Source organism: Mya arenaria, chromosome 2, assembly GCF_026914265.1.
Source record: "Mya arenaria isolate MELC-2E11 chromosome 2, ASM2691426v1".
Lineage (NCBI taxonomy): Eukaryota > Metazoa > Mollusca > Bivalvia > Myida > Myidae > Mya > Mya arenaria.
Genome location: NC_069123.1, coordinates 61,197,950 through 61,224,266, shown reverse-complemented (window position 1 = coordinate 61,224,266; position 26,317 = coordinate 61,197,950). Strand labels below are relative to the sequence as shown.

The 26,317-nt window shown below is 33.7% G+C and overlaps 1 protein-coding gene across 16 annotated transcripts; it reads right to left on the bottom strand.

Annotated features, from left to right (window-relative positions):
- Positions 1 to 476: 476 nt before the first annotated feature.
- On the bottom strand, positions 477 to 24,878 carry LOC128217471 (uncharacterized). Of its 16 annotated transcripts, none has more exons than XM_052924750.1 (28): positions 24,786 to 24,878; positions 24,514 to 24,578; positions 23,605 to 23,695; positions 21,407 to 21,502; positions 19,768 to 19,839; positions 18,995 to 19,141; positions 16,965 to 17,071; positions 16,503 to 16,611; positions 16,169 to 16,240; positions 15,903 to 15,938; positions 14,042 to 14,110; positions 13,190 to 13,237; positions 12,999 to 13,040; positions 12,169 to 12,203; positions 11,943 to 11,969; positions 11,066 to 11,294; positions 10,591 to 10,773; positions 10,240 to 10,318; positions 9,935 to 10,087; positions 9,210 to 9,404; positions 8,748 to 8,926; positions 8,263 to 8,423; positions 7,748 to 7,916; positions 5,911 to 5,987; positions 5,439 to 5,633; positions 5,239 to 5,302; positions 4,827 to 4,876; positions 477 to 3,111 (listed from the first exon to the last, which is right to left on the bottom strand). In XM_052924750.1, the coding sequence occupies exons 2-27, from the start codon at positions 24,552 to 24,554 to the stop codon at positions 4,853 to 4,855; spliced, it is 2,700 nt and encodes an 899-aa protein (XP_052780710.1). In that variant the 5' UTR covers positions 24,555 to 24,578; positions 24,786 to 24,878; the 3' UTR covers positions 477 to 3,111; positions 4,827 to 4,852. The 16 variants fall into 16 exon arrangements, with proteins under 16 accessions (XP_052780710.1, XP_052780636.1, XP_052780588.1 ...); XM_052924676.1 differs by lacking the exon at positions 4,827 to 4,876 and adding an exon at positions 4,034 to 4,120; XM_052924628.1 differs by lacking the exon at positions 4,827 to 4,876 and having other exon boundaries at positions 477 to 4,120.
- Between the last annotated feature and the right edge of the window lie 1,439 nt (positions 24,879 to 26,317).

Genomic DNA, 26,317 nt, shown 5'->3' with positions numbered 1-26,317 from the left:
ATGTTATGCTAACAAAGCGGACATGTAATTCTCATGTTTGGGCAACATACTTTAAGGTCAAAGTAACATTTAAGGGTCTTTCATGTTCACTCCTAAACTCTTTAACAAATAATCTTGGCACAAATTTTCAAGATTTTTAAGTTTATGTACCTTCAAGGTCAAGGTCATGGCCAAGGGTGAAAGGTCAGACAGTAAATATTCTCGTCTGCCCTGCAACTTTACAACCAAAGGGATTTCGAAATCATAAAGTGTTTGGCTGTTACCTTAATTGAATAGTTCTGACAATATTTGTACATTTCATGTTTGACAGAACTTTTTTTTCCAATATGTTTTCCTTCTTTAGTTTTCTTTAACTTTTTAATGATACATAACCACCGAGTACTATTAAGAATTCTGAATGTGAAACAGTTGAAACTATTGCCATATTGTACAATATAATTATGCAATGCAACAAAAACAAGCCAAAGCTGTTTAGTTTTTTTAAGTTTTTATTAATATTCCTATAAAGACAAAAGAATAAAACGAAATCTAAATTTACAATTTGACGCTATAAAACAGTCAAAAAGTTCAAATATACATATCACATCTTTAACAAAAGATTCCTTGTATAACATTTTCAATTCTATTATTTTAACTCTTCATGGATAAATAAATATAAAATACATTTAGTAAGATCATATGTATGAGTATATCTTTTTAATCTGTTAACATCATTTTCAGAAACCCAACATTTCCTCAACATCACTGTGTTGGACAGAATTGAATTATCAAACTAATAAACAGTTTGATTTGTGCATTCAACAAACACTAGAAATGGAAACATGTGATTCCATATTAAAAAGAAGTTTGTTCAAAATTATGATGCTTTTGTCATAACCGAATAAATCTAACAGATTTAAAAATGTTTTTGTTCAAAACAGTGATTCTTAGTCGTAATCATATAAATCTAACAGCTTTGTAAACAATCATAAAGTAACAGTAAACTCTAATAGAAATAGACTACCCAAAACAATCTCTCCTCATAAATGAAACGCTCACAATTATACTATGCGTAAAACCAAGTTAGAAAAAAAGATAATAAATTAAATAATACTGAAATACGCTGATTAAATAAAGAGCTTTTGATAAATATATAACATTTCCTACCCAGAATGCAACTAATAAGCATTATAAAGTCACTGCGAAATATTTCAGTTTTGTGAAAAAAGCAATAAACTAAGTAGCTAAGACAATAATTTATTATATTTGTTTCTACTTCTTTCAATAACATGTTTGTTTACATGCCTACAACACAGGGATCATGTCCACAACATAGGGATCATGTCCACAACATAGGGATCATGTCCACAACATAGGGATCATGTCCACCACAGGGTTAATGAAATAGAAAACAACACATTCCATGTAAAATATAACACTGGCAATAGATTATAAATCATCATTTGTTCAATTTAGTAGACCGCAACCATAACTGTACCTTGTGTGCAAGTATATTGCAAAACCCATACATCCGAATTCACATAGAAATGAAACATTAATAACAACTAAGCTTCGAACAAGATGAAAGTTTTTGTAGACATCTTCCAACACATAAAATGAATTGTATATCTTTCAGAAATATCCCTGAAAGATCATATTACCTTATTAAGTACTGGGTCAATGGCTCCTTAAACTGCATGATATTCATAACACTTGTCATGTTGTTCTTTTGATCAAAAAAACCTACTGACTGCTTCGAAACATATTTGAAACATACTCTATTGAATGTAAATCTTTCATAAGCCTAAACAAAATATGCAAATAGTTTATTAAAGAAAATTATGTGTACAATGTACATGTATATCACAGAATGTTAGCCAAACAAAACAATTAAAGTTGTTTGAGGCAAGATATATCTACAGTACCTGATACTAAATATGTACATCTACGTAATGTCATAGTAATGAGCGCAAAACAAAATATAACAAGTAACAAATAACAGACATTCCTCCTGAAAATACTGTAAATTAAACTAGCAGAATAAAGTCAACTGTGCATACCAAACCATACGAGTTCTAAAATAACTCCAAAAAAGCATTTATTCTCATGCTTCTATTTCATGGAAATCTTGTAATGCACAGTTACTTTTTTCCGCTAGTAAATATTAACAAACGGAATTGTACATATACACTGTATAGTGAACAAACCTCGTGAGCAAGGACAGACTTCCTTCTATGAAAACATGGACTAAAATTAAACTAAACAGAGCGACAAACAAGAGTCCCACACTTTGATTATATCCAAATAGTTGTATTAAAAATAAAATAAACTACTTAATACAATATTCTCAAAAACTCTACAGCAAATATTTAAATTTCTTCAATAAAAGATCTGTATGTAAAAAAACAAATACTACTTTATAGATATGTAAACTTCCAATAACCATCTAAAGTACATGTATAGAACATCAATATAATTTGTCACTGATGCAAAATATTTGTGTTCACTAAATGAAATAAATGCAATTATCTGAACAATATCAGTCAAAAATTGATACAAAACATTCAAACAAGAAATGATTTGCGTAAGAGAATAAACATGTTGGAGACATACTACTTAAATGAACAAATACATAAAAACTAAGTAGAGTTTTTCTATCCAAGATCTTAAACTATTTTAATTCATCAACTGTTGACATTCATTTTATAGGAAGTCAGTGATGCTGTTTGCATTTAAAAATCAGTCAAATCTTCAATGAAATTACTTTTACTTTATATTTTATTTATAGTTTAAAAGAATTATAATATGTAATGCCCACTTATCTTTAAAGCTTAACATTGAAAATACCTTAAATAACATTAACAGTCCATGTGAATGCAGGAATGCCAGCAAAATAGGTATTAATAAAGTGTCATGTGTTCATGTCAGAAATCAATGGTTTGTCTGGTGAGCATATCATGTGGGCATGTCATGGAGGCTTGTCAAGGGTGTGTGTCTGGAGGTGCCTTGCAGGGGTGGCTAATTGTTGTGTCCTAGGCTGCATCACTCTGTGGCCTCGGAGCGTATTGAGTCAAGAAAGGATGTGTGAGTACTCTCCATGCGGCGTTGCTGATCCTCATACAGGCGACGCTTCTACAATACACAAAAATTACTCTTAAATACAGGTTGGACAATCTAATACTATTAAGAGCCGCTTAAAATAAAACTTAGTAGTTTAAAGAATAAAAAGCTTTGCTAAAGTACTGTCAAATAGCAGTTGATATTTCCCAAATGTCATTACTTATTTTTAAAATATGAAAGAAAAGATGTTAAATGTTATCTAAATTTCACTGAAAGTAACAAAACAAGGTTATCCATGCAAATGCTGTATGTATAAACTCGTTAAGAGGGAAGAAGCTGATAATATGCACATATCATGTGAGTAAAGCTTCCCATTAAAGTTTCATTAAGTTTAAACTGGTAGTTGCTGAGAAACAGTCCAGACAAGAAAGGACCAAAATCACAATATATTGTAATTAAAACGGCAATAACTCAGTGAAAAATTATAAGACTGTAATGTACTGATAATATGCACATTTCCTATTTAAGTAGTTTCATTGAATTGAAGCATGTAGTTGCTAAAAAACAGCCTCAACATTAATAATGTAAATGACTTCTGATATACAATTAGAGAGGTGAAAAATCACCAGCCGGAACATGCCGATAATAAGTTCCTCTCCTTAGCAAGCTTTTCACTCAACTCATGAAATACATGAAGATGATTTCATTGCTATTGAAAAGGAAAAAGTAACTACAATATGTAAAGCATACTTATAAATGTTAGATATCAGTACTTAAATTTGAAGGAGGGAAGTGAAACAAATCTAGGAAAGGTATCATGTCTTTAAACAATTACATCATGAAACCAAAAGGTGGTGTTCTGGAATATGTCCGTGAAAATGTGAAACTCAACATGATGGGTAATAATATAATGTTCATTCAATACATTTATATAAACTGATACAAAATGTGCCTTACACAAACAAAGTGCACAACGTGTACAACAGTGACCGACCTGTACAGACTGAGAATTATGTTTTTCTCGTGCTTTTCTACCTTCAGACTCACTGCCCACATTTGCGCATGCAGAGTCTGGGTTAGTCTGTAAAAGAGCAAGCCAAAAAAACACCCAGCCATTAGTTTGCAGCTGAAATGCTCTTTCCTCTCTATTATTGTCTTTCAATAATATAAGACATAATAAGTCTTTCTACGTACGGTAAGCTAAAAATTGGGGGTACATGTAAATGTATAATGTTTATAATAATAATAACGCCAAAACGTTTCTATTGTTGAGCAAGACATGGAATTTGTTTTTTTTTTTATCTTTGAGACTACAGTACATTACAGGACCATATAAACTGTATGTATTAGTGTGAGGCAGCAGTGTTTCATAAAACACAGACAGGAAACAAGAAATCTGATAGTAATTATAGAATTGGAGAGCAAAAGTATATTCATTTAAGTATGTATCTAAATTAAAATGATCTAAATACTCTATACTGTTCATTTTGGGAAATTTATTTTCAAACCAGAACCTGATCACATAATTTCCATTATGCAGATGCCTTCACTATCTAATACTTTTATGCAAGAATGTTTAAATTTCTAGCTAATATTTTGAAAAAAACAACCCAGAGATCAAGACAATCTATACAAACTGGTATCTAGCAACATTTATGCATGCATGTAAATAATATCATTAATTCTAACACATATAAAACCCTATAGCCACAACACCATATTCTGTGCAAAAATGGCACAAAAATTGCATAAAAGCCACACTAGCAAAACTCTGTTTAAAAGTATACCATGTATTTCTATTGCTCATTTACTTTCAATGTCTTTGCAAGCCTTCTTTCTATAATTCAAAATGAATTCCCTTTACCTTTAATCATTTCTTTTTTAAATCATTAAATAAACATTTTTAAAATGTATCAAACTAATCTTATTTTCATCTTTTACCTATTTGTTTGTATAAAACAGTTGCTATATTCCTCAATCCTCTACACTACATGATTAATCCTATTAATGAAGTAATTCTCTATGAATAATAATTGTCTACAAATAAAAGTTGTATATTCTATTCAATAATTTATGCATAAAATTTCTAACAAGAGATTTTTAGAGAATTAAGGTGATTTAAAGAAAAATTGATGCTCTAAATACATTAATAAAAGAAAAAAGTATGAAGTGCAGTTGAAAGGAAGGGAAGTAACTTACATCATTTTGCCACATAGTGCTGCGCTCTTGCCGGGGACTGCTGTCCTCCTCTATTGTACCCAGCCTGAAATACGCAATGAAATATATAAATTTAGGCATGTCATATTTTATTATATTCTAGGAAGGATATATGTATTATACAACTTAACTTATTTAATGCATAAAGAAGCAGTAACATCTAAGCATCAAAATGCTCCTACCCTTTCCTGGATGACCTCATGGCATAGAGGCTGCTGCTGGGGTCGCGAGCCTCGTCAATACACTTCTGTATGAACTCAGCCACCTCCTTGTGCTGGTACTCATCAGCAAGGGCGAGGGCCGTCCGTCCCAGCTGGTCCTCCGTTGTCAAGCTTGCCCGGTTTGCTATCAGCCACTTCACACATTCCAGGTGACCACTGAACAACAGAAAATGTTTGTATACACTTTTATCAAATTATTTTCTTATCACTGCACAACATAAAGAATAAAGTTTTATTTCTTTTTCTTAAAAAATATTAGCATCATAATGATTATAAAAAATACTTTCAAAACACACCAACTTCATATGGATGCTGAAATATTGCATTCTAAAACTTCTATTTATTTTGCTTTATTGAATACAGTGGCTTGTAAGCATACGCTGATAATTGGAAGGATATGACAGAGATTAACCAACTGTAGTACACAACTCACTTCATAGCGGCCACATGGAGCGGTGTCTGTTTGTCCACAGATCTACAGGTCAGGGCAGCTCCCATAGCGGCCAGAACCTAAACACATGGCAAACAAGTTGTATATTTCTCAAACTGGAATCTCAATTGTATATGTTTTGGTTCTATATGATTAAAGCATTTATCCAGTCACTGCAATTATGGCTGCAATTTGTTTCAGGCTGTTAATATATTAGGAATTAACGGAAAGCAATTCATAATGCACTTGCTGTTACGAATTAGATCTTTGCAAAATAAATTTGCATTAATTTTAAACTCAATATAGTTTTATAGTTTATTTCGTTCCAAAGATTGTGAAAAAAGTTATTACAGTCTTATATTTATCACTCTCATGGTCAAGATATTATGCGAGAGTCTGGTCTTGTGTTGTGGGGCAACCAGAGTACTCAGGGAAGAAACTCACTTGTCTGTGTTGTGGGGCAACCAGAGTACTCAGGGAAGAAACTCACTTGTCTGGCTTGGTGACCACAATAGTGTGGTCTTGTGTTGTGGGGCAACCAGAGTACTCAGGGAAGAAACTCACCTGTCTGGCTTGGTGACGACAATATAGTGTGGTCTTGTGTTGTGGGGCAACCAGAGTACTCAGGGAAGAAACTCACTTGTCTGGCTTGGTGACCACAATATAGTGTGGTCTTGTGTTGTGGGGCAACCAGAGTAGTCAGGGAAGAAACTCACTTGTCTGGCTTGGTGACAACAATATAGTGTGGTCTTGTGTTGTGGGGCAACCAGAGTACTCAGGGAAGAAACTCACTTGTCTGGCTTGGTGACGACAATATAGTGTGGTCTTGTGTTGTGGGGCAACCAGAGTACTCAGGGAAGAAACTCACTTGTCTGGCTTGGTGACGACAATATAGTGTGGTCTTGTGTTGTGGGGCAACCAGAGTACTCAGGGAAGAAACTCACTTGTCTGGCTTGGTGACGACAATATAGTGTGGTCTTGTGTTGTGGGGCAACCAGAGTACTCAGGGAAGAAACTCACTTGACTGGCTTGGTGACGACAATATAGTGTGGTCTTGTGTTGTGGGGCAACCAGAGTACTCAGGGAAGAAACTCACTTGTCTGGCTTGGTGACGACAATATAGTGTGGTCTTGTGTTGTGGGGCAACCAGAGTACTCAGGGAAGAAACTCACTTGTCTGGCTTGGTGACGACAATATAGTGTGGTCTTGTGTTGTGGGGCAACCAGAGTAGTCAGGGAAGAAACTCACTTGTCTGGCTTGGTGACGACAATATAGTGTGGTCTTGTGTTGTGGGGCAACCAGAGTACTCAGGGAAGAAACTCACTTGTCTGGCTTGGTGACGACAATATAGTGTGGTCTTGTGTTGTGGGGCAACCAGAGTAGTCAGGGAAGAAACTCACTTGTGTGGCTTGGTGACGACAATATAGTGTGGTCTTGTGTTGTGGGGCAACCAGAGTACTCAGGGAAGAAACTCACTTGTCTGGCTTGGTGACGACAATATAGTGTGGTCTTGTGTTGTAGGGCAACCAGAGTACTCAGGGAAGAAACTCACTTGTCTGGCTTGGTGACGACAATATAGTGTGGTCTTGTGTTGTAGGGCAACCAGAGTACTCAGGGAAGAAACTCACTTGTCTGGCTTGGTGACGACAATATAGTGTGGTCTTGTGTTGTGGGGCAACCAGAGTACTCAGGGAAAAAACTCACTTGTCTGGCTTGGTGACGACAATATAGTGTGGTCTTGTGTTGTGGGGCAACCAGAGTACTCAGGGAAGAAACTCATTTGTCTGGCTTGGTGACCACAAACCAAACTCACAGCTGCCCATTTGTGAACTAGACTTACAATCATGCAGTTGAGGTGTCCATTCATTGCAGCGAGGTGGATGGCAGTGTAACCAGTTTGGGTCTCAGTGTTGAGGTTGATTCCAAGGGCAGTTAACCACTTGACGATATCCAGTCGGCCCTGCTGGGTCGACACATGCAGGGGAGTTAATCCTGACTCATCTTTGGCCCTGGAAGAAATTTTCCATAAAGTGGTCTAAAGTACATTTGAATAAGACAGACTGTAAAAACTTTTATAGGTTACATTAAATCTTCTAGAAAAATCCTAAATCCTCTTTGAGATAAATAAGTGTAGAGCTAATTTTTCCAGATTATTAATTCTTTTTTTTCTATAACCATTACCAAACATGGACTCTTTGGGATATTCTTATATGAATACATGAATACTTAATTCACTTTAGAAATTCTATTTATCAATTCAAATTCGCCATGTAGGCAAAATATTAGAGTTTCACCTTAAGGGTAACTTTATTTGCAATATTCTCTTCCCCTATGAACTATTCATATAATGCTTACTCTTTCATCTCAGGATAGTAGTTGAGGAGTGTCTGCATCCTGTCAAGGTCTCCAGAGCGTGCTGCATCATGCACAGTGGGCCCCTTCAGTACACTTTTCTTGGCAGCATCCTCTTTCTTGTGCTCCTGCTTCTGTTCCGCTGATGCTGCATTCAGACCAGCCTGTGTGTGCATTGAAGATTATAGGCCCCATCTTTTCAAACAACATACCCCATTTATTACGATTTTTTTTACATTGATATTATTTAGTGGAAATAATATTTATTTCCAAATAAAAGTTTGTATATCAGTTCAGTTATTTTTTTGTGCCGTTATGTTGAGAGATACAGGAAGCAATATCAGACCTTATCAGGCTCAATAATGTGTATCCGACCCTCTAATTAGATTTAAATCATCAAAATACTGCTCACAAATTTCTAACAAATAAATCCTGAGCGCTTCTCTATTTTGGCGTATTTCATTAGTAGGCCGTATGTATGTACCCACCTTGTACCCAGATAGATATTCCTCCTGTATAACTTCATCCTCCTTCGAGCTGCGGAACGTAAATGTTGGGCCTGATACTTTGGCATCGAAAAAGTCGTCCTTTGCTGCCTGTCTTGGTGGGGATGGTTCCCTGGGTTTGGTTGGAGTTTTGGAACGAGGAGATAATCTTCGTCCTCTACCTGCAATATAATTCAGTAATAGGTTTTACTTTACTCATGTTTAATTACAATTAAACATTTCAAGGGAAGATTGACTACCAACTTCACAAACCTAAAATATCTATCCCTTACATTGAACATCTTCAAAAGTCATGTCAAAGCAAAGCATTTCTTTTTATAATAAAACAAAATTGTATAAAATGAGTTTCAACTTGATATAAATTCTTACTTAATATAAATCTGCCACTTAAGTCATGAGCGTATACTGAATATTAAAGCTGCATCATTCATTTCCAATGTCTACCTGAATTTGATGAGCTGGATGAGGAATATGAGGTTGATGTGTCATCGCTGTCACTGTGTCGCTCACCACGACTACCCTGTATGGACTCCACACTGCGCTTGTCATTTTTTGATGCCTTACTCTCATTCGAGTTCTCATCTTTTCTCCTGTCTCGCCCAGCTTGTGGGTACGACCGTTCACGCACATCATCATATGCTACAAATGTTGCAATATAATTTAAAAGAAAATCTTGTGAGGTAACTTGCTTTTATCTAAAATGGCTCAACAGATTTCATTCTAAAAGGAACATAGACATACTTTTAAATAACAAAACATTTTAATCAAAGAATTTAAGATTGATGCTAATCATTGTTTAAGTAATAGTTACTGCATCTCCAACCCGAGCTATTGGAATTATACATTCTTTAAAATAAGTGTATAATTCTAATCACGAGGGTCATAGGTGTAACACCTTCGTCATGATTCGTCAAGGACAACATTCAATAACTAACATGAAGTAGAAGTGAATAGCAGTGTAATTTCACTGCATGCTAATTACAGAATGATTAAGCTCCGCCTGCTTGCCACCATTCCAATATGGGAGACAATGTTTGGGCAAAAACAAAGGAAACAGGCTCAAACATGGTAAAATACATGTAGATTCAGATATGCACATTATTCCAGTACCAGGATTTTTGTAAAACATGTTAAAAATAGTTAAAAAATCTTGATAGTATTATGAGTACCTTCAACAAAAGCCCTCTCACAGTCCAGTTTCAGCTCCTTGTATGTCTGTCTGTCTCCATCACGCCCTGATAGCCAATCGGCGCACACAAACTCATATATCCGCTTCTCATGCATGTCATAGACAGATACTCCGTCCAAAAACCAAGCAAAACCTAGAAAATATCAAAGTCAATGATTATAAGTTTATAAAAAAAATTGTATGTAAAAAAACACTGCTTGTATATCACAGAAAGGTTTCTTGGCACAAAATTAAAAAGTTAAACAATTAAATACATTAGTTGGACTTTAATGAATGATTACTTACTAAGATCTGGTCTGTCATGTCCAATTTTGATTTTCCTAAGTTTTCCAACATGGTGAGCTGGGAACAAAAATATGTCCTCCTGCAAATGTAAAAATGTGAAAAAAGTTACACATAATTGAGTGAGATGTTAATGCCATATCTTTGCACTGCAATGAATGAAAGTGCTTGTCCTTTTTTCAGTCAATTTAGGGACATATCTACACCAAATATTATAGCCAGAGTTATGGGACTTGCTACAAATGTTTCTTTTGTCAAGGTGATAATGATATCAATATTCATTGCTATGACAAAATCTAGACTATTATCTTTGTGAAACAGAATTTGTTTAAGGAGATATAATGATATGCTTACCTTTCCCCTCTGGAACTTGACCTTATTCCTGGAGGAGTTGCCGAGACAAATCTCCTTTGTACGTCCACGCTCCCCGTACAGTGTGATACGCACATCTGCCTTGGTGGCGGCCCCAACCCTGTCACCTGTCCTGACGTATACCTGGTACTCGCTCCATGGCCCATCCTTTACCTCATCCTCTTGCTGGATGGAGAAAAAAGTGATGATTTCAGCTTTTGAAGTATGGTGGCTCATAAGCAGAAAATCATTTGAAAAAATTTGTGTCTTAAATTGATCACATGAAAATATTTTCAAGGACCGATTTTCGCTGATCACATTTCAATTATAGGTCATACTATTTTTACATCTTAATTGAAATTGTCTCATATGAAAAGAATAACATTTTGTGAGACTGCCTTAAACTGTGCAGTGTGCAGAACTTTTCAATGACTTAAGTCAAGTAAATTAGAAGAAATTTGAAAAAAAGCAGACATACATGATCATATTCCTCCAGTAGTTTCTTCTCCGTCTGTATGCCAACATCATCAGCCGTCTGCGATCCCTGGTTCACTACAACCTCTCGCCTTACTGATGGCTCTGGGACATTAATCACTGTGGCTTCCCGATGACGATACTTGGCCGACCTTGGGCGTGGGGAAGGTTTTGGTTCGGGTGTTTTGGGACGCTCTTCTTTAGGAGGCTCTGGGTGCTCCTTCTTCTGTGTCCTATCAAAACATTTTGCATTTTTATACTTAAGGTTTTTTTCTCGAAAGGTATCATTTATCTTTAAAATATTTGTATGCTTTGAAGTCATTCTTCAAATGTGTCCTTCTTAAAAGTGCTTAAATATCTACTTGTTAAGAAAAATCAGAATATATTTTCCTTCATCTTTAGAGCAAGTCCACCGATGTGGTTTTGAACACTTATGTACAAAATTCAGATAAAATCCAAAAGAAAAGATTGTCATTAAAAACATTGAAGGGAACAAGCCGCATAATTAAAGTGTCTGCATCTCCAAGAATGGAAACAAGCACACACACAGAACATGTCCCTGAGTAATAATAAGCATAAGACTACAAGCCCCATTCAACAGAAGCTGCACAGAAAAATGGCGGTATGCACAATGTATGTCACACGGAATGATTGAACATTCTTTCCAGAATGTTTATGACAAAATATAATTCATTCTAGGACATGCAACAGCAAGCAGAAAACATGGGTGAGGCATTATATATACTTCTCTGTTCTATCATTCAATATAAATCAGTAACATAGACTTGGCACATAAATACAATGGATGAAGCACACCGACTATCTTAAGAGTAATTATAATGCAGAAAATGCCATGCACCTTGTGTATTAAACTGTTTTACCTTTTTCGGGAAGCGAACATATCTTTTCTGTAATAGGTCTTCAGTTTTAGATTTCATGCGGAATCTATGACAGTTACAAATGGTATTTACCAATAATGCCCCTACTACATTCAAACATGGACCATGCTTTAGGTGGCGATGTTGATATCATGCAAGATATACTTTCATGTAAATTAACCAAACAACAACAGTATCACATAGAAGGAAAAGACCATTGAAAACTTACATGATCCAGTCAGGAATGAAGCTGTCATCGTAAGACTGAAAATACAGAAAGACTGTTTTTCAACTCTGCATTCACTTGTTTTTTAACTCCCAAAACCTTTAACAAATGACTGTATTAAGTACAAATACAATACCAAGTGAAATAAAAATTAACTTTTACAATGAAAAAAGGATGAACAAGACGTAAGTTCAGATTTTGTTTTGTCTCTTGATATTGCCTACCAATGTGTTCATTCTGTTATACAGATAGATAGATAGATAGATAGATAGAACAGTACAGTTGTTTAAACATAGATACAAAAAGGACACATTTGTGAATGGTTTATTAAATACTTATAAAAATATTAAATAAATAATTCTAGTGTTGTGTGGTCAAGCTACAGCAGTGAGTGTTGTCTAAGCAAAATAAATGTTAAATTAAAGCAACATAACATAATACTGTTTACACTGATAAGACATTCACGCTGTGAGCATCCATAAAATACAATTAAGCTACTTAAGTTTTTATACTTCTCAATGACAGAGATTTTATCATTTTTTCTGATAGGTAACCAAGAAACATAAAAGAATGCGATTAAACCAATGAGGTTACACCCTAAAGAAGATGATCTGACTTTCCATGTAAAACAATCATCAATAAAAATAGACATTTCGCTCAATTATCAAGTCTATAAAAGGTTTATGATAAGATGATGAATTTGAAAACTGATGAACACAACGCGGCAGCTTAAAAGCATGGTCAACTGATGTGAATATTGAAGTGAGAACAACAGGACATATACTACGCTTCACTGTGAAAAAGTTATTGTATGAGTTCTACAGACAAAGTACCCTGGGTCTATCTGATAATGGCCGGTCCTTGTCATCTTTATCCTGAAATATGTTTCCATGACAACGGATGCTAGGAGAACTAGGTCAACACAACTTAAAATGTACAAATATGATTGTTGAAATAAAAAAAGCATATCAGTCACTAGACATGAAATAAAGATTGTGCAGTTAAGTGTACAATATCTGAATACCCGAGGTCTGTCAGAATGAGGATGGTTCCCATCTTCTGCTTCCTCTTCCTGAAAAAGGTTTCCATGGCAACTTACCACTACATGTTCCTGTATTGTAGATTATAAGTATCTTCCATGCTCAAGAGTGTGAGATAGGTTCATTCAAACCCAAGTTGGTGTTTTACGGAGTTTTCGCACAACACCTTGCGCAAGGGTTGGGATGAACCTATCTTGCACAAAGGGCTATGGTAGATGCTTTCCTCCATCATCAGAAAAACAATATATAAAAGTAAAAATGTATTTTTTTGCTGAATCTCTTTTGTGCGTAGTGAAAATAATCTGCGTACAGAAATGTGATAATTCTTGGCTGTCATGGATATGCGCGCAGTGATTCAGATTATGCAAATAGTCAAATTGTTCCTTAAATAGTTCTGAGGAGAGCAGCATTATTTCTTGAAAGAAGCGTGAAAACAGTTTGTATGGTGTCATTTGAAGCGAGAAATAATTAATTAGGATTTTAAATATTGCCACAAGACAAGGTTTCCATGATGCTACAGACAACAGTCAACAAGGGAGGTAATTGTGTGATGACAATAAAAAAGTTCCATACAGGTACTCGTTTTATCTTAGCCCATGGGCAAGGTAAGAATTTCCAGCATGGCCAAATTTTTAGATCTACTTATCTGAGGTGGGAGAAATTTACTATCTACATGCAATGAGGATATTTTCTAGAAGTGTTACTCATTATTTAAAAGGTCAGTTTCTAGTATTACTTCTGCAAATAAATTATTTCATAGCTAATAAGGAGAATATATGATATATATTGTGACAGCTCTTCCCCAAGCATACTAGTAAATGCCCAGCAGTACTGACCTTGACCCTGACATGCCTTCTGCCATGTATATCCCACGAGTACTTGGCTGTTGAAGGTCGCTTCTTCCTCTGTAAATAAAAAAATGCCTTTAGACTCAAAAAGTATCACTTAAGTAAATACAGAATCTAAATGTTCGAGGGGGCGTTTATATTTTTTCATAAATTATTTAATGATAAGTGATACGGTAAAATGTTCTGTTTATGTGAGTGAGTATACATCTTTTTGAGTTATAACAGGCAACACAAAAATGTTTATAATACTTAAAACTCCCCTGGAATAAAATAATGAACATGTTTCAAAACACATATTGATTAACCATTTATCTTGAAGGGTTAAGCTTCGTAAGTCCTTCATTAAATATGAACCCAGCAAATGTATATTGACAAAGCAAATTATAAATATTTATCGAAAGCTACACCATAAAATGTTGATAGTGATCTGACAAATAACATTTTAGAATTACAATTTTATAGCAAGGATTGGATTTAAAACCACTTTATATTGGAGATTGATGACAAAATAAACATTTCAATTGTATCAAATGAATTATAGGAGATTTTTATTAGCAACGGTGTCTGCATATATTGGAACAAATTAAACGCATAATAAAGTGAACATGTACAAATTGAGATAGACACAAAAATTCTTTTATGAGACTTGAGCTTATTTGCATTTTAATTTCAATCTTGCACAACTGTTAAAGGATCACAAAATTGCTCAACATATCAAAATTCATAGAACTTAACTATTAATGACCATTCCACATCTTTGTGAATAAAACCTAACAAAAACTCTCTTTTTTCAGATTATTTCTGTTAATGCATTGTTTTATTTGTGTTTTTGATGATCGAAGACAAACCCTACATCGTATAATAACATGAATAATACACATACAGTTTTCCAACACCTTAGCATACTTCTTTACAGTGTACAACAAGCACATACTAATATCATTTTATTGTAGTGGTCTTATTAGCACAAAAGAAGAAAGGCATTTAAGGACAACACACATATGCATAAATTTACTGTTTTCATCATTTAGCAAAATATTGCAGTATCCCATGTACAAGTATGTGAATTTCGGATGCCTGGTGTCACCATATTATTTGGGTTTCATTTGAAAGGGTTTTATGTATAGAAAGAATGTTTACAAACATTCCAATTTTATTTCAACATTTAAGTATTCTTGACCTTAAGAATTTGAAAAATAGCTAGTTTTCATGTAAGAGTGCAGTTGAAATAAAGAATTAAAACTGCAATAGCTTTAACAACAGTGTATTTTCAATCTTTAAGTGTACGTATTAATAATCAGTAAGTAATACCCTTTCAAATAATACCAAGTCATCAGCTATCAAAATTAAGAATTCTCGCTCGATAAAATGATACCTTAAATAGAAAAATAAACTGACAAAAAGTCTAATCCAGTTTGAAGTTAGATAGATATATCTAATCAAGATGTCAACTACCAAATATTTGCCCAAATGCCTTCTCTTTAGTCAATATTTGAATATACTTCAATTAATCATTGTCAATGTACAGCCTTGGGTTAAAAGTGTTTTTATTTTAAAATGATTAAAATGTTTCTAATGTTTCAAAACTTCAAGTATGTTAACAAGCACAAATTTCTGCTGTATTAAACAAAGCGAGCAAAAAAAACACACACATAAAATGTAAAATTCTTGCCAACCCTTAAAAACAAGTTTAAAGGAAAACAGTTATTCCAAATTACTACATTTTAATCAATTTACTTTATAAAATGTATTGCATAACGTTATACGTATAGATTTGGCCCAAGGCTGCAGCTACAAACATGTAAAGTTAGGAGCACACAAGACTCTGGTTCAAATGTGGGAGCTTTACCTGTCCTCGTGTATTATCTGGAAGGGGCTTACTGGTCTGGTAACAAAATGAGGGAAATTATATGATGAACATAAACTAAAACATTCTAATCAAAAGTGTTAACAGAGATTATGCTTCTATTGTTAAGAAAAGAATATCTGTACATGTATAAAGTACAGAACAGTGTAAACCTGGAAACTGTAGTTGAGTGAACAGAAGAAAGGGAATTTCTACAGTATACTACATTATTATAGTCAAATGTTAAGAGACTACTACATATTGTATACCTCAAACGGTGCTGGAGCAGCAGGTTTCCGTGTGGGGCTGCCAGGCCGGGATTTCATGTCTTGAACACGCTCCTGCAAGAAAACATACCAACAAATGTATATAAGTGGCATTATATAAGATACCTAGCACTTTCAATTGTACTTCTCCAGTAACCATAACATATCCTATTGCTTAGAAACAGAACCCCCTGACAAAGGTAATTCTTTGTCTAGAACTACTGTTTAACGATATTTGTAGGGCCAGCTATTTTTATACACAAAAGTTAATGTTTACTTCATGAGGTGACGAAATACATCAGAAATAATCACAGTTAAATACAATCAATAAACCTACTGTAGCAACGAGTATCTTTGTTGCCACATCAATGAGTCTGTGGGCCTCTCCCCTCGTAACCTTACTGCTCGGCACAGAGCGCATCACAGGAAAACCACCTTTGATACGCCTGAAAAATGAGCAAAATTTATAGCATTTAAAATTACATGATTGTTTGTTTTTTTGAAAAGTATAAGTATAAGAAAGATTCAATGTAGAAATATGAATAAATTTGTTAAGCCATTTTTTTCAGCACTCCAAAATCAGTGTAGTTCTCTAGGTTTATTGTTTTAAATCAAGTGTGACTTGATCCTGTAAACATTTCATTCAATCTCATTATCTGTTATCTTTGATTCCTTTCAATTTCACCAATTGTATCTAGGTGCACACTAACAATCACTTGTCACTGACATGAATGTAAAGAAGACGTGCATCTGCAAGGAGTATCTTGAGATTTGTATCTCCTTAAATGGAATGGCATACTTGTGTTTTTGAGACTTGAGACCGACTCCAAAGCCAACCAACTCTGGTTTGATGGTCCGCCCCTGTGTTGGATGGTTGCGATACATCCACTCTGGCATTGTCGGGTGCTAAAATTAACAAAATGGTGATGGTGGTGTATTTTGATATTGTAACAAATGATAAAAATATATGCATAGTGTACTTTATAAACTGTCAATACATATGGTGTAAAACTCATGAATTATAGAAAAATTGCTGAAGATTTAGTTCTTATGCTTTGGATTATTTCAGGTTTATAATTGGTTTATTATAAATATGACTAGATACATAATCAATTTATTTCACTGAAATAGAATATTTATTTTTTATCAGTGTTACCTGCCATACCCTTTCCTTAAATGGAAATTTAATTAAGACACATTTGTTAGAGATATCCTTCCCCTTTGAGAATCAGGTGAAATGCAAATACACTGAAAGTAATGTTAACATTAAAATATATCGAAATAGAAGAAATATCAATAAAGGAATATCATGCCTTTAAGCAAATTAACCGTGCAATGATTTTTACGTTGCATGGGAGCTAATTTTAAAATGATTTCAACTGTGCCTACTTAATATCTTAGCCATTTAAACTTAAAGTTAATTAAAGTTTTTAAAGTATGATGCAATATATATTACAATTTACAGTCATATCACCCAATAAACAGTTAGTTTTAATACGGAGACATTGCTTAAACTCCTATGTTCACTGTCTACAACCAAACTCTCCAGTCGGGGATCAAACCCAATAAACAATTGATGCATCTTTAAAATTTAATGAGAAAATTGGAGAGAAAAATCACCAAAACAGACTTCTATTCAATTTGAAATGGACATATAACAGGATGTTTTGTAACTATTAAAGAAGTATGAATCAAGTAACAGTCGGTTGAACATGAAGTAGAGATCAATTTTAAATACCCAGAGGATTTAAGCAAATAATAACAAAAACATAATTGTAAAGATGATTCTAAAGAGTTCAAACAATGGTTTTACCTGACATTTTTTCAGTTATATTAAATATTCTAGATTTGTGAAATGGATTACAATCAGCATGCCATGTTCATATAGCAAGATACATGATTAAGGGCAAAAACAGGGGCTTTTCTGTTTAGTTACAAATAAAACAAACACAACATCTGGGCAAGGAACCATTTCTGAATAAAAAACATATCATCTCTTTTGATTCATGCTGTACAAACCTATGAAGAAACGATGAGAGGTTGAGAAATATAACTTGTACGTGTACCTGTGGACTTCTTTTTGAACGCTTTCGGCCAGTTGCTTATAGCTGTTTCTTATTCAATCTTATATAGTTTATACTACACTAGCTGATGGTAACATTACATTGGTTGTAATCCAATTTAATCTTATTAAGTTGAGCAATCAACAAAGTCAGCAAGGTATATGCACATTGTACACATTTAGAATGAAACAGAGCTACATGTACACATACATGTCATATTTCTAAACTCTCTACTATTTCAGTAAATGCTGCAAAAAGCTCTTTCCAATGATATATCAATTACATTATATTTCTGACAACAATTATAGAAGTAAACTTATACCAATACATCGTAGGCTTCATAGCCTTTAGTCTTAGTTAATTTAAAATATCAGGCAAACTTTTGAGGTAAAACCAACAAGGTAAAGGTTTGGTACAAAATTGTTATAATTAGCAAATGAAATATTTGCATGCTCTTGATGGAATGTACAAAAAAGTATAAACACGTGCAGAAAGACATTCGATATACTCTGAAAAGAGACAACGCGAATACTGTGAGTACAGGAAGGTCACAAAAAGATACAGAATATCTCTATAGAAACATAAATTTGATTATATTGCAGTCTCATAGTTGCGACTTAAAATTTATCGAAAGTATTATCTGAGATTAATGCATTCACAGTATTCTCAAAAAACAAACATGCTAGAACACTGACTAAATACAGTAAATGATTAACAATGATACAAGTATGTTTGCCCCTGCCACATTCAGGCTTGCAGTTTAAACCTTGTTGTGTGCCGGCTGCTGCTCCCAAGGCCGTTGCCATGGAAACCTCTTGTTGCCATGGTTATCAGGCTTCTTTGGTGGGTTGTCAAATCCCACCAGTTTCAGTGGTTGGTTAACCTGTAACTTGGTGCTCTCATCTTGGGAAGTCTTAGCATGGTGATAAGTGAAACATGCGGTTATTGGAAGTGACACTGTACACTGAGTGTTAAATAGACTGTCATGATCATTACAGTTTTTCATGAAAACTAAAAAGTTTTATAAAAAAATGTGTGATAATAGCATAATTGGAAAAAAACTTTATGAACAGTCTAAGAACGTTAGAGACAGTTCAAATGGCGGTCAGAGTTTCATTTATGTGGGTTTATGAAATATTAATAGTAAACTACTTCTGATAAACATCAGCTTCTAACAAACACAATTATATGAAGTCTCAAGAGGGACTTTAGACTACGGTAAGTATCAGAAGGCATGTCAATAGCAATCTATACAAGCTGCTTCTATACTTTTCATAGCATAACTACAGAATATGGAAAATAGTTCATGTTTAATGAAGTAAAGAAGATGGGAAAAATGATTTCCAGTAAGATTAAAAACAGCAGAATCTCAGCTCATAAAAAATATTTTTTAAAAGAATATGAGAATGCTAAAAATACTATAAATGTACGCTAAAGTGTTTAGTTTTTGGTCAGAGTTAGTATTACCTTTACTATTTCTAACAGAAAAGAGCTGATGCGGTGGGGGAAAATAATTACATAAGTCCAAATCTGACTTACAATGAACCTATATTTGTACATGTATCGTTTGAGAAGCTGTCTAAGATCATCTTCACGTAAGTCACCTCCCGTCTGCAATGAAGAACCAATCAACATAACAGAACACTGGTATTCAAACATTGATATGGAGCTTAAGGGCATAATTGAATGTTACACCGGCTTCTTATAACACTTAAAGCTGCACTCTCACAGATTGAACGTTTTGACTTTTTTATTGTTTGCCTTGGAACGAGCGAATTTTTGCAAAAATCCATAGAAACCAGTTATGTAAGACTGCTGACGAAAAATCAGATCGCAGATTTTTATATTTAAGTACAAAAAATGATGTTTTATGCATTTTTCTTAAACCGTTAGTAACGGTTTACGCCATTAAACATTTATTTTCGAACAAAAATATGAAAATCTACGATCTGATTTTTGTCAGCAATCTTCTATCATTGGTTTGCAGATATTTACGCAAAAATTTGCACTTTTCAAGACAAAAAATAAAAAAATTGTTAAAATGGTCAATCTGTGAGAGTGCAGCTTTAAACATCATTCATTACTTTCATTTTTAAAAACACTTTGCCAGAGGAAATTTTACAAAATCATTTCATTATTAGTAATACATCCGAATAGTAAGTAAGGCCCCACTCTTCTCAACACAGTCTTGACCAGATGTAACAAGATGACGCCAACATGAAGACAAAATGTTGCCAAGACATAACAAGATGACATCATCAGTAAAACAATGCCTAGAAACAACTCATTCTTACAATGAAAATATAAGTTATCAAAACATAAAACAAAATAACCTCAGTTCATTGTGTTTCTGATTATTCAAATGTAGAAAGACATGAAACTTAAATGCATACAGAAACTATTAAGTTTTCAGCCACATTAAATTTCAAGGTATTAGTCTGATATCAATGTAAAGTTCACAGCTTTCAAAATAAGCCATTTATCTTATCAATTATAAGGCGGACTCAATTCACATTTGATGTAAGTTTGTAAAAAAAGTGTGTTAAAGTGTTAAAAACACTGTTTGAAGATTGATAAATTAATCCTGCACCAGTTTATACATTCAATACAAAGTTCCACCAAAGATCAATGTCTTCATATACCAATCAGGCAAACAACAGGAATTTCATTCTGTTCGAGCATTGGTAAGTCGAGAGTATACAGCAAACAAAGAAGGGTCGATCTATGGAAGCGTTAACAAACAATACAGCAATCTTTATTTGCTTCTCAGCAACTGCCGTGACAGTGTCGGAAACACAATAACAGCATCAACATTGTGCTATTTAAATCAGTTTTATTCTGTTTTTATTGATCAAGACTTGATTTAATGGGAATACAAGGTCATTGCGTAGTCATTGCTTGTGTTTAATCTGGTTCAATCTGATTAAGATTTTACTTTCCAAACTTATAAAAACATTTCTCACACATGCAAAATGTTAAATAAACACAAGAGTCAGAAACAATATTAAACAAACAAAGATATTATTTGTGCTTCATGAATAAACAAAAACCCGAACCCCAAACAACAATGAAAAAAACATTGTACTTAAAAAGAAATAATACTTATAACATTAAAATTACAACCAAAACAAAAAAAATGAAATAATCAAAAGGAGTGCATAAATTTCCATATAGTTACCGGGTGCATCTGTGTGAGCCGAGTTTTCACATCTGGTTGGCTGAAATAGTGCTTAAGAGCCCGGTCATGAAGCCCGTCATACTGGAGGGTCGGGCGCTGAAACAGCACGGCACACGCTCACACAATTGTGCAATACCACACCATGACACACCAAAAACATCTCACAAATGTACATTCACAGGCATTTTTTGTACAACTTGCTTTGGGTCATTATCAAGCAAGGTCAAGTTTAATTATGTAAATATTTAATTTTGATGAAACAATCAATAACAAACAATAAAAATGATCTTTATTTGGTTCAATGGCCACTTTATATGACATAACAATCATGTTGTCTTGTGTTTTAAGTGTTTGCATAGGTGTTTTCATAGAGAGGGCTTGGAAAACTAATTGTACAGGTACATGAAGGCTGTGTTTTGTGCACTATATCATTTAGGTCTGTGCACAAGATTAGTATGGCATGTACCATGAGAAACTCATAACAAATGCAAGTAACAGCAATCCTAAAAGTACAAGTTGTGAAAGTCAAATTTCGAAAACGCCATTTCAAGTAAGCTGAACTTTTACATGAACGCAAAGTTTTTTGTATAATAACCTGTACACGTCAAGTTTCAAAACCTCTACTATATTTAATTATGAGCATACTGGAACTGATATATAATTGAGAATGAGTAAATAACTCAATTAAGAAAATTAATTGATGAATAAGTGATAGTTTTCATCAGAGGCTTTCTAAATAATTAAATTAGAATCCATCTACCAAAAGTCTTTAAATCAAAGGGTAAGCTTCTTAGTAAAGAAACTGGCAATTTTGTGCCATATAAAATTAACTTTTATAATATAAGGAATACTGTCATTCTTTAAAAACACAAGATATCAGAAGCTATAATAGTATGTTTCAATTTCTGTAGGCTTAACAATAACAAAAATAGCAGCAAATGAGCTATTATTTCTTTCATAATACAAATATTCACAACCAGACAAACACAGTTACATGGCCATGATTAATGGTATATACTAGTGCAAAATGCAGAGAACCCAAATTACACCCAATGTTTCAGGCAATTCACTCACTCAATGGTGCTTCAAGTTCCTGTGTGTTGAACAAACCTGTGTAAAACTGTAAGACCTTTTGACGTGGTAAACTAGATTTTCTTTGTACGGAGATGATTGAACTACATTGTCCCATTTGCGCCTCTGTACAACATGCAATAAACTTTATCAATTGACACCAGTAAAAGAGTATCAATCTTTACAGAATGTGTATGTAAGTTGTTTGTAGATTTTTAAATGACTTAAAGGGAGATAATTTAGTTTAAATAACTAATCTAAGTAAAAATCTAAGTGAGGTAAATTCTTAATGAATAAGAATGGGCGGAGTGAGCATAGCAAAATCTGATGCAGGGAGTGTGTATCGGATGAGTTGTAGTGGGAGGACCTTTAAACACCCGTTAAATGTGAAATAATGAATAAGTCAAGAACTTAAAATGATTTCATTGGCTTAAAATGTAGATAATGTTTTCTAAAGAAATATACAAGTTGTAAATCTCATGTATGTATGCATCAACAATACTTTAAGTATGTTATGTCTACTTGCAATATGAGTAGCTAATGCCATACATTTTGATTTTAAGATAATTCTCTAAAGCACATGTACATAAATTTGAAATTCCCCACTGGCAAATATACATGTAGCTAGCAATATTCCCCTAAACCACAAATTTAGGTATTTTATAGAGGGGAGGTAAAAAAATCCTATTACATGAGTGTCCCATTTATTCGCAAAGTTTAAACACTCAATGACAAGACTTATGATTTCTACAACTTTGTTACCTGATATTATATAACCATGACAACACCAATACATCTTAAGAACCTATTTCTGGAGAACTAATTATAAATATAACACAGATCAAACTACTTTTACTGCCTTAAATGAGTACGATAATACTTGTACGTCAATAATTAAAATGGATTACGACCGCTTTCGATAACTTGTAACATTTTTATGTACTTACTTTGTTTCACAAAAGAATATGTTTTATCCAAGGCCATATGCATTTTTTCCAGGGTTATCATTTGTCTTTTTAATAAATATTTTCATTGGTTTAACAGTTTTGAATATCTATGTAAGGGTTGATATGCACCATGAAAATCCTTCGAGCAACAGCATATAAGTTACAGTTAGTCAGACTTACTGATTTTAATGGTGGGTGATTCAGCTGTGGAGAATGGGTACCAGACAGGTCAAAGCCATCTTCCAGTCTCTTCACCTCGAAGTAATATCGCCTGGAATATAAATACTGTTGATTAATGCTGTAATGTACTATTTCAATTTGATATAATGCTCAAGGTCTAAAAACAGATGTGTTATTTACTGATTTTATAGATAAAACTATGCACATTATTTATAAATGCAAAATATACATTTCTTTGGTATTAACCAGCCAAAGTAAAAACACGTATTCAATCTCTGATAATTTGATATATTTTTTTTAGTTTAATTCCAAACACTATCTAATTTCATAGCTTTGTCATGCATATATTTTAAACTTTGTACATAAAGGAATATTATGCTGTTCCTTGATAAACCACACCAGAGGAAAGTCACCTGATAGCTAACACATCACTTTGAATGGCATTTCACTATAAATCAAAGCTATATTTTCATGAATATATAAATTGATATAATATATAATATAAACATATATAAATAACATACATGTAATGAGTCCATACCATACATGTACATTTATCACTTGGTCATTTCGATAGTCCAAATGTTGTACATTGCCGGATTTTTTTTACGATATTTGATATGGCAAATCCATCACAAAGTTAGGGATTGGAAGAATCCCGTATAACAGGTCTATTATTTTAGACTAGTCATTTCAATTGCATTTTTAAATGAAGTCATGTAAAGGCAGCATAATCACATTCGTTCTTTTAAGTTTCCACAACAATAATTTTATATACCTTCATATTGACATGTATAGATGTACATTTATGATGAGAGACAATGAATGCATATAATTGTCAATTAAATCTTATGAATTATTGGAATATCTCATTCAATTAACAAATTGAAACAAGAAATATATACTTACAGCTTTTTGCCGACAGTTTTAGCCACTGTTTCTGAGGACATTGTATTCCTTGAGAATTATCCGACCTATAATGATACACAAATATAGAAAATATCACACATGTCAAAAATAATTCCTTTCAGACATTGCACTCATCAAGTGTATACAGCAGCTTCCGCAAAAAACACATGCAACAAAATAGTGCGCGTATACTTTCGAAACATGCGATAAATACCGTCAATTATAATTGATATCATTAACTGGAATGTAGAAGTATATCTGTAAATCAATACCTTAGATATCGATTTGGACAACTTTTAACATTATAAAGAAAATAATATTATTGTTTTGGTTTCTATGAAGAATGACTGGTTATGCCATTTTTGGTAGCAGACAACAGTTTCATTTCGATGACAATAACACATGAGCTTAAACTTAAACATTTGTTCAAAGACTTTTTTGTATCTCAATTTCTCTTTCATAAGAAAACAAACGATAGATTTTTTAATTGACCTATCAAAGAAGAATCACTGTTTTTATTAATATTTTTTTCTACAAAATTTTGGTGAAGATCAATAATTCAAACAGGGACCATGCAATAACAAACTAAAATTTCAGTTTAAGTTAATCATATCAAACTCTGTTTTCCTAGAATATTATCCATGATATGTATATACAGTTTAATTACGAATTATATTTATACATACCATACAGCACAGTAAAAAGCTGGAATATAAAATAATACAAAAAATAAATCTAAAATAATTTAGAAACAACAACAAGCGTATTGCATTAAAGTAAATCAAAGATAAAATCAATCTAGGATAATGCATCAGTCAATTGTAGCCACGGCCCCAAGGTCCGAGGGTATACCGGGGATAACCGTGGAAATGGGCCGTGTTTTTACCTTTCTGGTGGCCCCGCAATGCCGGGTGAATGCGGTGGTTTTGTCTTCGCGCAAAATATAGCGGGGAATGGACCTAGGGTCCTTTGGGTGCGGGGGCATTTGGCGGGGATTTTACCATCAGTTCGTCCCCGCAGGGCGGGGATTTTACCAGGGGTTGGCTGGACTGAAAGTCAAAGTCCCCGTTATTCGCCGGACCTGGGGGTGGGGTGGCATAGTAACAATTAATTGACTGGTGCATAAGACAGACTGAAAAATGCACACGTAAATTCACTGTACTAAAGACAGAAGTCGACAAGATTTTCAAGGCATCAATGTTGTTACCATTTGTTATTAGTCCTAAAAACTGATTCGTCTCCCTGATCACCTTGTTCTTTTCGACACCCTGACAGTGCATTTCATTCCAATTTAGTAGTATTTTGTTGCATGACATTTATGTTTTTGGTCTTTACCGCTTTGTAAAAGAGACTGTCTCAGGTAAAGCAATACATTCACAAGGGTATGACTCAAATAGGCTATTTTTCACGAATATGAATAGGTAATCTGAAAAGGGTGCAGGACGAAGTGAACCATTTCACAAGTGAACCAGTGTCTAAGTGTACCATTTCAGGACCAAGTGAACCACATATGCATTATATAGTGGCTATTGTGTGATGGCACACTGCCTGAAAGGTGATAATAACTAGTAATTATCGCCATTTGAATGCAAGACTTCACACATTTGCTATACACCGTTAAAGATGTTTATTAAGCTGTTAGAAATTGAAACCTAAGACTTTTAAGCTTTATGACAATTAAAATAGTACTGATTTTCACTTTATGATAGTAACATAAATAAAATGAGTATATTCAACAAAGTAGGATGTATTGATAATATTTTCATTATAAGAATTTGAATAAAAAGGGTATTTTGTTTTCATT